This window comes from Diuraphis noxia, unplaced genomic scaffold (genome assembly GCF_037042655.1).
Source record: "Diuraphis noxia isolate RWA-SAM2 unplaced genomic scaffold, SU_Dnox_SAM2 contig0002, whole genome shotgun sequence".
In the NCBI taxonomy this organism is placed as follows: Eukaryota; Metazoa; Arthropoda; class Insecta; order Hemiptera; family Aphididae; genus Diuraphis; species Diuraphis noxia.
Window position 1 is genome coordinate 82,266,232 of NW_028301712.1, and position 17,804 is coordinate 82,284,035.

General features: G+C 28.1%; 1 protein-coding gene across 3 annotated transcripts in view; it reads left to right on the top strand.

Moving 5' to 3' along the window:
- The first annotated feature begins 569 nt into the window (after positions 1–569).
- Positions 570–17,804, top strand: part of tup (LIM1_Isl and LIM2_Isl domain-containing protein tup) — a 54,965-nt gene continuing 37,730 nt past the window's right edge. Inside the window, exons 1-2 of one of the 3 annotated variants that reach the window (XM_089218779.1) lie at positions 570–872; positions 6,892–7,140. In XM_089218779.1, coding sequence (XP_089074905.1) covers positions 839–872; positions 6,892–7,140 — 283 coding nt within the window. In that variant the 5' untranslated portion in view covers positions 570–838. Of the gene's footprint in view, positions 873–6,356; positions 6,690–6,891; positions 7,141–17,804 lie in introns of those variants that run through there. The other 2 variants (XM_089218780.1, XM_089218781.1) reach the window with 2 other exon arrangements.

Below are 17,804 nucleotides of genomic sequence, written 5' to 3' on the forward strand. Positions count from 1 at the left end.
TTGCCGGAAGTTTCGATTGTCCACGTCACGTATCAATATTATTATATGTATATAAAGGAGTTGTTACAAGTATACATATATACATACATGGATACCTACATAGTATCCTTTCTCGGCTGCAGTGTCTAAGCAATATGAAGGTGGTGGTAGTGGTAGTGGCGGTGGTGGTGGCGGCGCCTCGATCTTGTCACACGTCGTCGTCGTGGATTTTTATGTCCCCGACCGGGCAGGCACCGAATTTCGTGTCGCGTATTTTATTTACCTGATTCACGCAGACGGTTCTTACCCATTTTTGGCGCCAGTCTGGACACACGTACAACATGCTCTATACATATATATATTTCTGTGTATGTGTGTGTGTGTGTGTGTGTGCAGTGTCTCGATGATATGCGCGCGGACAACGACGACGCGTGGTGAGAGAAACACATAATAATATAGAAGGAGAGAGTGAATGAGCTATAGGAGACGCAAAAGAAATAAAACAAGACGGAGAGGAGAAAATGTTACACGCGTGTAACATGCCTATAAGCTGCAATAAACCGACCAGCGTGGTGTGTCGAGTTCAGTCGGTCGTAAGGTACGTCGCGCGGCGGTACAAGACGTGTAAAAGAGAATCATAATAATATATCTACTGCAGCGTATTATACGCACCTCATATTATTATTATTATTATTATATCTTTTGCAGTGTGTAATCTAACAAACAGACTCATCATGCGTTGCACTGTCAAAATAATATATACTCCTATTAATATTATATAGGTAGAGTACCTATCCTGCTGACACCAAATCATCATCGACTTCAACCATCATCAAATTTAACAACGTCGAGTTTGGCTATGCCTCCGTACTTTTGTACGTCGGACGATGATAGTGAGTATAATATATATTATATAAACGTATATTTTGATCGTATAATAAGTCTTAATTTAAACATATTCTATAATATTAATCATATGGTGGACTTGTGTGTGCTTGTAATAAGTCATTGTACATTAAATACTTGGCTCGTTATTTGGGGTGTGTACACTGTACATAATATTGTACCAATAATATGGTATAAAATTGATTTTTAGTTTTCGTGCACTATATTGACGTATATTATATTATGATCTATGCATGTTATAGATATTGCATGCAATTTTTTTTTTAATTTTCATATAGATAGTTAATTTTGCATAACTATTCATAGTAGTGCCATAGAAACCGCCGGTGCAGGCGGTGCAATGCACCGGGGTATTTGATTTTGAAAGGGCCCTATACGCCCTTGCCGATTATCTGATATAATGTGACCTAAAATATACAACAAATAAAAAATAAAATTATGGGGCACCTACACCAATTTGCACCGGAGCACACAAGTATCTAGCTACGGCACTGCTCCCAATTCTATTTTTAAAATAATAATCATCACGAATCATATATTATTAAATCATCACCATGCAATAATCTATATACATATGTAAAGTGTAACAGAAATAGTTGACGAATGTAGATTAATTTAAATTATGTAATTACTTTTATTTTATCAATATTAAATGGTTTTTTATATAGGTAAATATAGTATATAATAACAATTTAGTCATATTGTATATATTAAATATCAACAATTATTCACTTTGAAATTCACCACTATAATAATATATGTATACTAAAATCTAACTAAAAATTAAATAACGAAAATATTGAAATAAATAATACAATGTTATACGCGCATAATCATATAGACACATAGGTTAGACCTACGCCAAAAACCGTACACACTTGCAGTATAAACATAATATTATTTTATACGCATATACTTATACATTGTTATTCTTATTATATATATTATAATTTCCTGCATAGTGTAAGGTTATATAATATAATATCAAATGTTATTATATTATATTATAGTGTCTGAGTGCGCATCTGATGGCATTTTCTTTTTTATTATATACCTACGACCTGACAGTCGGTGGTGGCGGTGGCGGCGTTTTAGTCTTAAGCAGGCGTCCATGAGGCGCCATAATATATACGCCCTCGCTATATATAAGGACAACGGCGTCGGCGTGTACCATGGTTGAACCCCGTGCGTATAATAATATAATATATATTATATTATAAACTTGAATCGTATGCATGTTTCCATGTTTTTTTTTTTTTTTTGTCAAAAGGGTGCGAGAGCTATACATCAAATTCGGTAACAATGCGTGTAATTCCATTCAGAACGTTCCGAACTGGCAAAGTTTTTTAATAGGCGGGTACCTATATTTATATATTCCCGCAATAACGTAATCAATTATTTTGTTGGCTAAACGTACTTGGACACGGATTTTCGTTATAGGTATATATATATATATACCTATATAGTATATATACCTATCGCTTCAGCAGCTGTATAATATGCAGATATAGTCTATATATCTATACAATATATATGGGTTAAGAGTTTATATTATAATAAAATATCTAACTTCTAATTAATCGCATGTTATCCTCGTTATTATGAAACGTAATATTATATTAAAATTAACGATGTTCTTCAAATTGGATATATTCCTAAATTATATATTATTATTATTGACACATTATTCATTCAAATATTAAATACACTGATAATCGCTTTTGGTTATTATATAGGTATAGGTAACTGTTATACACATCATCACACAATCAATTTATTTTACTAACATTCTGATATCTTACAGACTAATGTATTTACATGGGTTTAAACTATATATATTCAGTGGTATAGGTATAACACAGTTTTTGGACGAACTTTTTGTCGTTTTATAAGATAATTTTATCTACACTATAATATAGATAATATTCCCTAGTGAAACGCTCATAAACTATATAAAATTATAACGAACACATAATTGTTATAAACGAGGATTATCTGCATAAAACGTATATATAAAACCTATTAAAACTTATAATCTCTCAAAACTTTAGTTCCTATGTATACACACAACATGTAGACGCACTATAAACGTTTTTAGTTACTTCGTTTAAATATAGTGTTTGTGTGGTTAACACGATATTATGTCAAACTTATTTTAAGTATAACATACTATAATATAGGTAGGTTGATATATAGGTACCTATAGTACCTACCTACACGAATACGCTTGGATATAATATAGTCTATAAAAATCATACTTAAATAAATGTATATATGATGTTATTTTACTCATTTCTGCATCCCTCAACTTCCAACTCTAATATTAGTTTGCAAAAATGCTCTATCTTTCTCTGTAACTTGCATTATTCCTTTTTATCTTTTTACCATTGTCAAAATACCATTTATCGTGTAGTCGTGTATACATCCCTGCAGTTGCGGTCTTCCCCTCTACGATTTTTACCTTTAACACTTTTTCGATAAGTTTAATCCAATATAACTCAATAATAGCAATTATTTATCATGTGTTATATCTACATGTATATGATATACATACGGAATACCTATATACTTACGCTGTTCTATATTTTTCAAAAATCTGTAATATCGGACACCTCCAAATAACGGATGGAATTTTGTGAATGGTGAAATGTGTATATACTCACTATATTTCCCCTCTTAATAGCGGACACCTCCAAATAGCGGACGACGTTTAAGCGACCGAGAGTGTCCGGTATTTAGAGGTTTCACTGTATTACGTATTTATATAATAAAACTTTAACAGGTGAATATAGGTTTGCTTACATAAACCTATATGTATATATAATATATATAGGTATCAATAAATTGATTTATTGACTCCGCGGACATACAGTGCAGCACGATGAGTGGAATCATTGTATTCAGTTTCAAAAAATTATACTTTTTATCTATCACGCAATTAATTTAAAAAATTCACAAACTCGTAATATTTTTTATAACCATATGTTTAAGTATTCTTTAAAGATGTATACTTGGTATAATAGCTGATATAGGTTAGGTTAGGTATACGCTTAAAGTCTCATAGTGATGTAAAAGTTGTAGATATTCTTTAGAAAAAGTTTATTATTTTGTAAAGTTTTACTGCGTTCTATGTGTACATAGAGATGTATTATACATGCACACACACACGGTAGCATATGGGCAGTTTGCAAAATGTACGATGTAAAAAGTATATAGGTATATGTACCTATAGCTATATACATAATATATATATATATATAGGTTTATACCTATTATATTATATAAATACGTACATATTATATATTATAGTCAAGCACGCGCGAGCCATCCGAAAAAAATGTTGTTACGTTCATATACCTATCATGTACCTATATTCCAGTATTCGTATTTATAGATATATGTACCTACAAGTTTTAAGAGAACCCGTTTTTTTCTTCCCTCGCATAATTTAGTCTCACATTCGCTCCCATACAAAACGCAAAACATACATTTTTTAAAACGCGTATACCTATTTCTACTTTTATATACGTAATGTTATATATCTGCAGTGGGCTCTGTCGTTGTAGTTTATTATTTTAAAATTACTACCCTAAATACTGCAAATCCTGCAGATAGAGTTATATATGTATTATATGTACCTACCTATACAAGTATATAACTATAGATCAATCTATCTATCTATCTATATATATATATATATATATATATATATAGTGCGTGCAGTGATGAAAAAAAAGTAATAACACAGAAAAGTCACTCGTGGGACTCTCTGACTGTAGAATCCCTTTTTTTGATTACACTTTCGAAGAAGTAGGTTTACTTGTTTTTCTGTCTTATACACAAAACTATTTTGTACAGCACTCAAACAAACGAATATAATATATATATATATATATACCTACAGAACATATTGTACCTATACTATATTAAACAAATATATGATGTATACATATAGGTATATATATAGCTAATATTAATGTGAAATAATTTAATCTGTGTTATTTACCTATTCGTCATACACAATATTTGAACATTTGCTATAGTTATATTTATATTCCAAATCCCTGAAGACACGTTTTTGAATAATGCACGAATAAAATGTTATTATTAATAAATTGTATAATTCAATCATGAAAACATTACGTATACATATACCTATTATGTTTCTTCAAAACTAAACGTAGGTATAATTCAAAATTAATGTCTAATAAAATATTATTTATTTACAAAGCTATATAATAATTAATAATAATGTTGTTCCAAACTTATTAACTGGCAATTCCAATTAATTTAAATGAAAACAAATTATACATAATTCTATTAGCTCAACTTTACAGTGTTTATGATTTACTATAACAATTTTAGGCTTTGGGTAGGAAAAAATGTATAGATTATTGTTTCACGGAGTTTTCTTCGCTGAAATAGGTATACCTGTGATAGGTACATTGATCTTCTACTATAGATGTACCTATATAGGTCCAGCTCATATTTTAGACAGTGAAAATTGAAAAGTATATAGGATTAACATTATTGATTACATATACTCGTATAATATGTTGTTGCTGGTTATATTCTTCTGTGAATAAACTATTATAAGTATAGTTATTGCTTAAATAGCTTAAGCAATTTGGTGTTAACACTATATGAGCAACAGCGATCTGCTGCAGTGAAAATATAGAATACACATTTCGAATATTTTTAAACAGTAAATAGATAATATAAATATTAAAGTAAGCTATATAAATAGGATTATTAATTGTTTTCAGTTGTTTTACAAGCATCGAGCTTATTTATATTTTAGTTTGATGAATTTCTAAGATTTATCTAAACGGTATAGGTAACATATAGGTAGATTTTGGTAAAATGCATAACTGTATATTGCTATAATAGCTATATATACCAAGATTTGCATTTACAAATTTAAAGTAGGTATCTCGTATACCTACGTTTATTATCTCTCGTACTTTCGTTGCAAGCGCCACGAAACTTTTTTATAAACGTTTTGTATTATCATCATTATACGTATTTTTTATGCGTGCAGGTATATTATATATACCTACAAAGATTCGTTGGCTATTTTTGTTGTTGTTTTCTCAATCACTAAAAAATTACGTTATAATATATAAACATTTAAAATATGTTATATTATGTGGTGTACACCTATATGGCTACCACCTAATATCATATTATTTTATCGGTAACATGATGAGTGACTCGTGGGCGAAAATTTCATACGGATGCGCTAACCTAACAGCCGTAGCGTACGACGGTCGACGCACAACAACGGCGACGGCCGAATCGATAACTGCACACGGCCGGACGGAGGTGCGCGCGCGCCTCGCTCACACGCACGCGCCACCGCCACCGCCGACAAAGACCGGAGCCAGACCGGCCATTTTACGGCGCTCGTCACCAATAGTCGGCGTCGGTGGGCGCGGTCTCGGCCGGCGGCCAGACGGAGGCGGCCGGCGACACCGGTCAGTCCGACAGTACAGTGTGTAGTGCGGTGCCGCCGGGACGCGCGTCCGTCCCCGAGTAAGCGCAAAATTATAAATATTAAATTAAATCAATCATTGTGCCTGACATATTAAAACGATCGACAAGTTTAATTTTTTTTTTTTCAAATCGCAAAGACTACGCGTGTATTATAATCATAACGTGTGTACAGTGCCACGCCGCCGACTTCGCCGGCTGTATAACTTTTCTTTTTCCGTTTCGCAATACGCGAGTCGTTATGAAATTTAGTCAATACCGCTGCAGCAGTTAATAGCTGCAGTAATCGTTACACGAATACTCAACCATAGGTATATAATATATATTATGATATGTAGTTATATATATATACGACTATATCTGTGTGTTAAATATAAAATACAGCCACTTCGCGACCATCTGCCGCATTATAATAATACCGCCTATATATGAACTGTTGTATAATATATTTAAAGATAGTAATATTATGTATTGTTTTATCGCGGTAAAAAAAAAAATTTAATTCGTTTGTAGTTTGCACACGGCCCAAGTTCGTTGCCGACGGCGGCGATTGTTTTATGGTTGAACGAGCATCCGTCACCGTGAGTTCGACAACGTCTAGCGCGTGGGCGCCGGGACACGCGTGGTCCCAGTATTGCAGCCCATCTGCTGGTTCCACGCTGGCTGCCCTGATGCCGTCCGCCCTGCACAGGGGCCCCCTGCGAATATCGCCCGTCAAGTCCGAGCCCTACGACATGGCCGCCGACATACCGCCGTCTATAAGTAAGTCAAAAATTAATCTCTGCATACGTAATATTATAATATCGCATACCTATATAATGGTACACCTATTATCTATACACACACGCGCGCGCATCGCCTATATGTGTTTAAAGTACATATTTATTCATAGCTAGGCATATATGTATATACCTGCGTATATATTATAGGTATATATAGGTATGCACTTTAAATTTTAATATAATATATTATGGTTTTTAAAAATAAGCCAAATAGCTAGGTACCCTATTTAGATATATATAAAAGTATAAGACATGAACAATTTTACATTTATATTTGCGTAAATATAATACTGCAATTATATATATTATTATTTATTTATATATTCGTATAAGTTAGGTTAGGTATGATTCTACAGATAAAATATATTAACAATGAGTTGTTAGGCGCGCGTTCCTATATATTTATATTATACCTACTATGTATAGTATACCTATAGTATACTGCAGGAAAGGTAATAGCTCATCAAAGGGAATAGGTATTATATATATAATACTTCTCCAACTTATTTAGATTTCACAGAAATAATCCATTTAATCCATTTAGAAAACATTATAAATAAATCTATTAAAATAAATAAAAGTAGAAAATGAATGCAATATGCCTATATTGCACTATAGGTATCTCAAAAAATTTAAAACTATGATATCCATTTATCCACAACCATAATATTACATTACATTTTCAAATAAATCATTGTATAAAATGGTAAATATATTATATTTTACCTTCATCAATTCAGAAAATAAGTGTTTTGATAGTCTCGATAATGGATACTCAGAATATATAAGTACCTAAATATTTGTATTGACGATAGGTATTAGTAATGACAAATTTATAAAATATTGTAGTCATATATAGCCATTTGTATTGGTATATCCATATCCATATACATATATATATTTATTTATTCAATATATGTCGACCACGCATAGGTATAGGTGCCTACTTTATTCATGTTTAAAAATACAAGTGCCGCAAATTTATAGTTTATAACTATACCTACTTAATATACATATTATGAATATGAGGCATATGTTTCTATACATTTTAGTGTTTATTAACTAACTTTTTAACCACAAAATTAGGTAATAGTAATTACAGTAATTTAAATTTAGGAAATTAAATGAAATAAAATGTAAATGCACTATATATAGATATTCTAATCTACATTCTACAGCACACAAATCAGAAAATATGTAAATGTGTAGTAAGTACCTATTACTAATAATAAAGGTAAAAAGACAATTAGAACTTAAAAAAAAATCAAATTACAGGCATGAGGGCTTAGCATTTTCAGACTGCTCCTATATACATTAACGTATATTCCAGATATGTACTGTATATAATAGTTGGCTTTCAATATTTCTGTTTGTGAAGCATATATTATAACTTTTAGGAACTCGCGTAGTTTTGGTTATTAAATATTAAAACTATTATTCTGAATGGATGGATTTAAATTAAAAAAAAAAAAAGAATTCTGAATATTCTAACGTGCATTACTTTCCAAGCGCAAAATGTACATAATATATTTAGGTATAGGTACCTACATCTAAAGATTTAAATATGAAATTTTAATTTTTAATTTTATTATTTTTAATATTTGAGGGCACTTTTCATTTATATATGTATTATATGGATACTATTTAATTTCTAAATAAAATATATTACGCTTCCTCATAGGATATAATATAAGCCTATTATTATTAACCTATTATTAATAAATTGCTATATAGCTTGGATATTTGTAGGTACCTACCTATTTACCTATTATACGTTTTATATTTATGTATAAATATTAATCTTATAATATATTACAGTTATATCATTATCAAAGTTTTGATAATATCTTCAATATTTTCAATTTTTTTTTTTACGTACTTGCTAAAATATTTATTCTATATAGGTATACATTTTTAAATAATGATCTTCAAATTCTACACAAAGTTCCACATAATTTGTATTGTTGAATTAAAAAAGTAGGTGCATCGTGCATTTATAAATATTTTAGTGCAATTTTTTAGTATTGTGGATTTCCTAAGTCATTAAATTGTTTTTTTTTTCATTTTTAGGGAATTGATGGTTTAATAATAATTTAACTATTCTCATAAAATGTGATAAAGACTGCAACGTTAATACCTAGGTAAATTTGTATAAACCTATATACCTATATATGTATATATATCACATAAAATTCAAATTTAATTTTAATTTTAGGTTTATATTTTATAGATTGGTATATCATCTATATTTATAAACCTATATTTAACTTTAATTTTAGTTAAGAAGCATAATACCCATAATGTACCTATAATTTATGTATGTGATGAGTAGGGTTCGGTTTTAAATGCCCTTTCAAAAAATGTATTATTAAATAAATTCGAATTATTATTAAAAAATGAAATTGTATTTGCACTACACTGCACAAAAAATTTATAATAAAATTGGCTAATTGGATAAGTTCAAAATAGTTCAAAATGAAAATAATTTATATTACGTAGTACTATACTACTATATATGTAGTACCTACTTATATTTCAATGAGGTCAAATTTGTAGTCATAATACTAGAAATAGGTTTAAAATGTCCAAAAAAATTAAAAAATACATTAAAAACTTCGGTGGTTAGAACACCAAGTAATTGAAACATTTTTGTAGCTTGGAAAGCATCACGTAAGACATCTCAAAAAAGATGCAAATGCATTGAATTATCCGAGTCGTAATGATGAACATTTATTACGATATGTCGATATAACCTTATAATATACCTATACATCAATTAGGTTAAGTATACCTATAAAATAATTATGATTTAGTTAAATATTGAATAAATCTTATTGTATTGGTATATTGATGTTACCATATAGGTTGTATAATAATATGTCTTTATTATTACTTATAATAAGACATTTATGATACGTAACTACATATTTATAAAAAAACCGTTTTATTTTTTAACTACGCCCTTTTTTATCTATATATTTATACTACCTACCATCTACATTTTATTATCGTGTTCCAATTTTTCAATAGTATATAAATTAAAAAACTGTATAGGTACTAGCTGGTTTGTTTTTAGGTATTTCGGGGAATATAGGTAAAATAAGTAGATATTAATCGCTATAATGCTGGACTTTTGTATATAATGCGCTCTAAATAAAAAAAAAATAAGTTAGAATAATAAATTAGTGTTTAAATTCACAATAATTAGGTACAACAGAATTATTATTTAATAATCAAGTAGTTTAGAAAAAATAATGGACCGACAAGTTTTTAATTAACAAAATTGATATCTGTATTCTGTATTTGTGATGGACCAGTGATCATCAAAATTATTACGATAAATCCTTAACTATATATATTGTGTTATTTTAAAATTTACAGATTACAACATGCCACAACGTAAAAATGAATAAAATAAATTTTTTATGCTGAAATCTAAGGCAATTTTTTTCTCATATATACCTTATACCTAAAAATGAAAAATTCCAGAATTGCCTCGTTAGAATAACTTGCTCTTAAACTTCAAAAACCAAGACAAAATTGAAATATTTAATCATGTAATAAATACATTAAAATCTGAGTCCTAATTCTCTACAGATACTCTAATCCTATATAACCCTGCAGGATTAGTTTACCTATAAATTTATTTTTAAAGTATAAATCTAATAAATATGCACAGCCAAAACACAAATTATAAAAAGTTATAATTATAGTTGTATGATATATGATATATATAACAGATATATGTATAATGCGCCTGTAGACACCTATATGTTTTATTAGAGTTTATACCCTATTAACATATAATATATATAAGCCACTGCAGTTTACATGGAAATATTTATTATGTTTCAAAGTTTCAATTTGTGGGACGTAAAGGGGTATAATCTACCGCCTACATGAAACTGAACAATATTCTTGATTCATATACCTATACCTACTGTGTTTTTTAAGTTTATCAAAAATATGATTGTTCTTAAATCTGTTTAAAATTTAAAAAAAAATTATGTATATTGTGCTTGAATGTCAAATTTAAATCATTTATGTACATAATAATTAACTAATTATAAGTATAGATTTACACACGTTAATATAATTGTATTCTATAAGATTCAAATGACAGGTGATGCCTAATAAAATATTTAGTCAAATTTCAGAATGAAAGCAACAAAGGTATATAATAGTATATAAATCAGCTTGTAACTAAATAATTTGAATGAACCTAACTATATTTATATATTTTACAATAGGTACCTACCTATTATAATTTCAAATATTAAAATGACATTGTGTGTTTTAACCAAAATCGCGTGATTGTGACTTTTACGGAAAAATTAGCTGCTGGGTATTCTATATAGTTGTATATGAGGTCTTCCATTGTTACCACGGACATAATATATGATAAATTGATAACGTTATAAATTAAATAAATAATATATTAGTATTATCATCGAAAATTTAGTATTGATGCGTTAAAAAAATTAATATAGCTAATGTAACATATAACTACAGTAGATACAGTAACTTGTTTTGATAAAATATTATAAAACAAGATTACAATAGTATTTCTAGTTGATAACACTCACCAACGGAATATTTTTTACCTACGTCCTACTTAGTTTTCTTTGTTTTATAATGATATGATGGATATTGCCAACATTTTATCAAATTGCAAATACGTTTTTATCTTTTAGAGTCCCACAAGTTATACCCTATATAATACATTGGTTCAACCAATCAGCTATTCGAATATCATTTATACTAGCTATATTGTTCAGTATATATTGATATTTAGTTATCCTTTTAAACATACATTCAGTGAACTGTGTTTATATATAAATTATACAAACCCAATTCAAATTGATGGCTCTAATTACATCACAAAAATTAAAATCATAGAGTAGTACATACCTATAGGTAGTTATCACAATAATAATTGTTTAATACATAATTTTATAAATGTAAAATTATAATTCTTAGTAGGTATCTATCATATATTTATTTTACTTCTATTAATATACAGTATAGGTTTTATAATAATAAATTAAATTCGTAGATATTTGATTATTGTTTATTCAAAATATTATTTTGGCATTTTTGATTGTTAAGAAATTTAAAAAAAATTTACCTAAATATAATATTATTATTTGTACATCTATATAAATAAAAATATTTTTAGTTTTAAAACATTTATGATGCATAATTTTTTGACATAATCAGTAAATTTTAAGAGTAGAAAAATGTTAACAAAAGAGAAAACGATCATATAGGTACCTATATTATTTAAAAAAAGTTTTAACTACACATAGCTTTATAGGGATGTTTGATTGATGACTGATGACTGTATTAGATTATTAGAGCTTCGTAAGTATAGCTGACAATAAACTTATCCAACAACGTTATTACTTATATTATTTCTGATTAATATTTTAAATAATTAATTTCATGTTAAATTAGCTAATTTAAATAAAATATATTAGTAATAAAGGTATAGGAATATTTCTAAATTTTATTTTAATCGTATAGTTACCTAATAGTTATTAATGTTATTATAATGTATTGACGTGTTGTAGTATAAGTATTTATTAACAGATATCGGGTTAGAATTAAGGATAATAATTATGTAATAATAAATATAATCGTTGTTTTGTATTATTATTTATTATTATTTAATTATAATCAGTTTTATATGTTTGTATATAGGTAGGTATTTAAATTATTTTATTACTATTTTTTAAATTTTTTTTATAGGAAATGTTTTTATAAATACAACAGAAAAATACCGGGAGAGTTTTACAGCATTTTCTATACACTGATTTAATCTTTAAAATATATAATTTTAACATTTAACATTTTCCGTACCCATTGAAATTTGAGAAACATTACGATAGATAATGATCAACTGGATTTTATTGACTTACTCAGACCTCTAAATCTGCTCATAAAATATATAGCGGTTACAATAAATTATTATTATATATTTTGTATTTATTGCGCACACTATTATTACTTTATCGATGACTTCATTGGTTAGTTTAACCTAACGTTTATATTATAGATAATATTTTTTTATGTTAGCACTTTTTGAGATCAGAGGTGCGTATGACTGCATGAGGTTTTCTTATTATAATTTATAGGAATATTAGTTATAAATTATAATTCACACGCATAAAACGCGTTGTAAGTACCTACTTGTACGAAAATATACATTGACTACATTGAATCATTATTTTGTTCATTCTGGTTATTGGTGATATTTCAAATTTCAAAAATATTTTATTTTATTCATGAGTAAAAATACGCGGGTTTTTTAAAACTGGTCTCCAAGTATATATATATCATATATTATAAATATTATGGAAAATAGTATGTTTATACTTTATACAATATATAGATAACTCTTACCTATACTATAAATATGAGTAAGAGCTACTGAAACATCTAAAACTACTTGCAATCTTGTTTGCTAACCAAGAAATTAATTCAACTCATGTATTTTTATTAGTTAGGTACCTGTATGTACCTAAATAAAATTTTTTCTATAATTTTCAAACTTATTTTGTTTTAAAACTTTTACTTCACAATTTATTTTTGACTAATAACATATGAAATCTTGAAAAAAATTCAGGATCTCAGTACAATTATTTACGTTTATTTTGTGACTAATGACTATATAAAATGTTTAGATCATACAAACATTATTAGAAACTTGTTTTAGTATTTATTGGCTACCTACAGCTATAGTATCCCCACAAATAGGTAGGTTCGTAATAGTGTTTATAATATAAATCATGATCATAGTGATAGGTATAAATGCTTATAATATTATAGTAAACAAGTAGTGATATATAATATAGATTACATAGCATTTGTAGTTTGGTGCTAAAAGTGTTAAATTATTTAGACCCTACTACCATAGACAATTAGGGACATGATTTATTTGAAAGGGATAATGATATTGATAGATATAAAACGTAATTTTACATTTAATTGAGTTTTAAATAGAATTTATTTTAATTATAATTCAAATTGTAGTCTGTAAATTATAAATGGGTATGTAATAACTAATAACTAATAATATAGGATAGCTATCATTTTAGGTTTATATTTTATTTATCAATTTAATATCATTAACATCTATATTAACTACAATACCTATAATTTAATATATTCTGTATGTTAAATTTAACTAGTAGAATCTATGAACCATCATTATAATGATTGTCCCTTATATAAGAGATCCATACAATACAAATTATTTATAAAGATGAATTATGTAATATCTGTTTTTTGAAAAATAAAAAACATAAATTAACTAGTTATCGTATATTATTATTTATTAGTACTTGGTGTCATGTTGGTATAGGTATAGTACCTACCTATAACCTATAAAATGTTACATTAACTATTTAGTTAATAATATTTCTATTTTATGTATAATATATATATATATATATATATGGACAAATAACTAGAAAAATGTTAACGTAAACTGGGAAAATGGGCAACTGCAGCCTCATAAAATTTACAATTTACTTTCCCACTTGGTATTTTGTAAGTTAATTAGAAAAATGTATCAACTATAGGAATTTTAGATTTGTAACAATCATTTATCAAAAAAAAAACATATCATATAGCCCATATACCTACTTTATTAATTATATGGGTAAATATATAGCGTTATAGCCATATACGTCATGATATGTATAAATGTTTTTTGAGTCCTAAAGAAAATACAGTAATTAGATTGTATATATATTTAGTTAAACGATGGAATAAAGCTTTTATGTTGTCGTTTATAAAACGTAAACAATAATATGTAATATAATGACTGACAGTTGACATTTCCGTCAAAGTCCCATTGAATGATAATAATAATAAAATCGTCTCATAAGCAACTCATAAAATAAGAATAAGAAAAAAAAACAAGGGGCAATAAAATAATATTACAAGTTTAACGTCATCGCGTTATTTTCAATTCTTGTATATTATATTATGTATGTATATATGTATATTACTCCACATTATAGGACAGTGTGGGACGAATGGTCTTGTATTCCGGTGCGTGGTGTTATTTTTTTTTTTTTTAATACGATGAATAAAAAAGTATAAAGAAAAACTAGTTTCGGCGCCGTCTTTGTGATTCTTCTGCAGTCTCCGTCGATCTCTCACTCTCTCTCATTCTTTGCTTTTCTCTCTCCCTATAGCACGACCAACTGTCCGAGTCTTCTCTCCTTAACACATAATATATATATAGGTATAGATTGTGTACGTATAAAATTGTTTTTCGTCTCGCTGTTTTCCAATATATTATACATATGCGCTCACGTACACACATACACACACACAACACCACCACCGACAGAATACTGTATGTGTGTGTATATTGAAATTAGCGCGGCATCGATCGTTTATTGGATTAATTATGTGCGCCGGGGCACACATTAAAATCATCGCAGTCGTAGCCGCCGCCGTTGCTATACGCTATGCATGCACTGCCGCCGACGCCGCCGCCGTAGTCTTGTCTTTTTTTTTAATGACCGTCTTATTGTTTTATCGTCTGTCGGCCGTGTGGACCGTCAACACGTTTTATATTATTATATATTCGAAAAAAAAAACTACACCACCACCACCGCCGCTGTCCAAGATAGAGGTATTATACATAATATATATACCTGCAGTATTTTTATAATATAATATACCCGAGTATATAAAAAGAAAAAACCGAAATAATAAAAACCCATAAAAATAAGACTGCACCCATTTGCCGGCGGCGGCAAAGATGCCACGTACAGGTCCTATATTATATTCTTTCATTGCGTCGTCGTCCTTCTAATAATATACTTTCCTGCAAACATCAATGACGATTCGGTTTTCAAATTTAAATGTTTATAGCTTATATTCACTCTCAATTTTCAATACTGCAGTGCGCCAGTGTACATGATCATATGTATATATGTATATATGTATATTATATATATATATATATATATATATATATATATATATATATATATATATATATATATATATATATATAGTTATAATAGTTATATACTACCTACTCACGTATATGGCTGATTTCCCGAATCGGTTTTTGAGCTTAGTAATTACACTGCAGCAGGCCAAATTAGTTCCCACTATGTCATGTGTTTAGTGGTACATCTGATGTAGTTATACTGTAATTATTTTCATCATTATTATCAGCTGAATAACAATTTTATGAATAATTAATAATATTATTTTTTTCTGATCAATTCTTTTTAAATTCGAGAATGATATAAAGTAATTATATCAATCAATTTGTACTTATGTGTTGAGAATCTCAACTTGAGATAAGAAATATGTATATATTTCTATTGTATTTAGTCTACTGGCAGTTACACTCATGCTTTTATGCTTTTAGTAAGGTCGAAAAATGTGTATCTACACCTAAAAATTATTGGCATTATGTTCATTGATTTTTAATAGGCGTAATACCTATATGCATTGTTACATATCATATTAGCATCACAATTTATATTGCAGCAGATTCAATTTATATCAGCTCTAGTACAGAAAAATCCAACAAATAAGTCTCGTGTTTCGTGCTTTTACTGATCGATATTGAAAAATTGTAGGCTATACAAAATGTACAAGTTAAACTCTGAATAATTATTGTAATTTGGCTTTTAAAAACGAGAAATGATAAATTTTAGAGTAAAAAATTTAGGTATCGTGGTGTAAAAGTCTGAGTTATAAAAAAATCTGAAAGATATAAAAATTTAACGATGGAATTTTTTTATTTTGAACTTTTATCATATATAGATGTGTGTAGGTACTTAGTTGTTTATCCAATAGATTTTATTGGATTCGAACTCTTACCATAAAACCATATATTACATAATAAGTAGATATATATCACATAATGTGGCATCATATTTCTGCAGCAAACATATTTGAACAATTATTAATCTAAATGTGTGTTAGTTAGGTACCTATAATATATGATTATTCATTATACTTATTGTCCGCAATATTCATATTATTATATTATATACTTGTATTATTTGTCGTCCCTTATTTTGACTGAAATCGATTGTGTGAAGCAGTACGATATCTACACCTACATTTCACACAATAAGCACTACAAATTATTTCATGTAAACATAGATAGTCCGACATTATACGATATTAATGAATATACTTCGCTCAACGCCCAACAGCCGATTGTATAGACTATATAGAGATATAAATTTGGTGTCAATTTAGGGGATTTAAGTATATTATAACCCTGTTTTCCTGTGTAGCAAAAAGCGTATGATGGATCAAAATTAGAACATCGATCTGTACCTATAATATAGAATAGATCGATCCGTACCTATGATGCATTGAAATGTTTAAACATAATAGTACCTACCAAAATCGTATAAAATCCTTCAACTGTATTTTATAGATTTCCATTATTAATAATATTTTAATAAACGTTGTAATATAAGAACAAGGTTAAGGTATTTAAAAAAAATCTTGAGAAGTTTTTCTTTTTATGTATTTATAACCGTAACGAAATCATGTACGATGGACCTATATATTTTTAGAATTTATGTTTATAAAATAGGTTCGAGACAATTTTTCTCGTATGACATAATTAATTATTCGAAAATC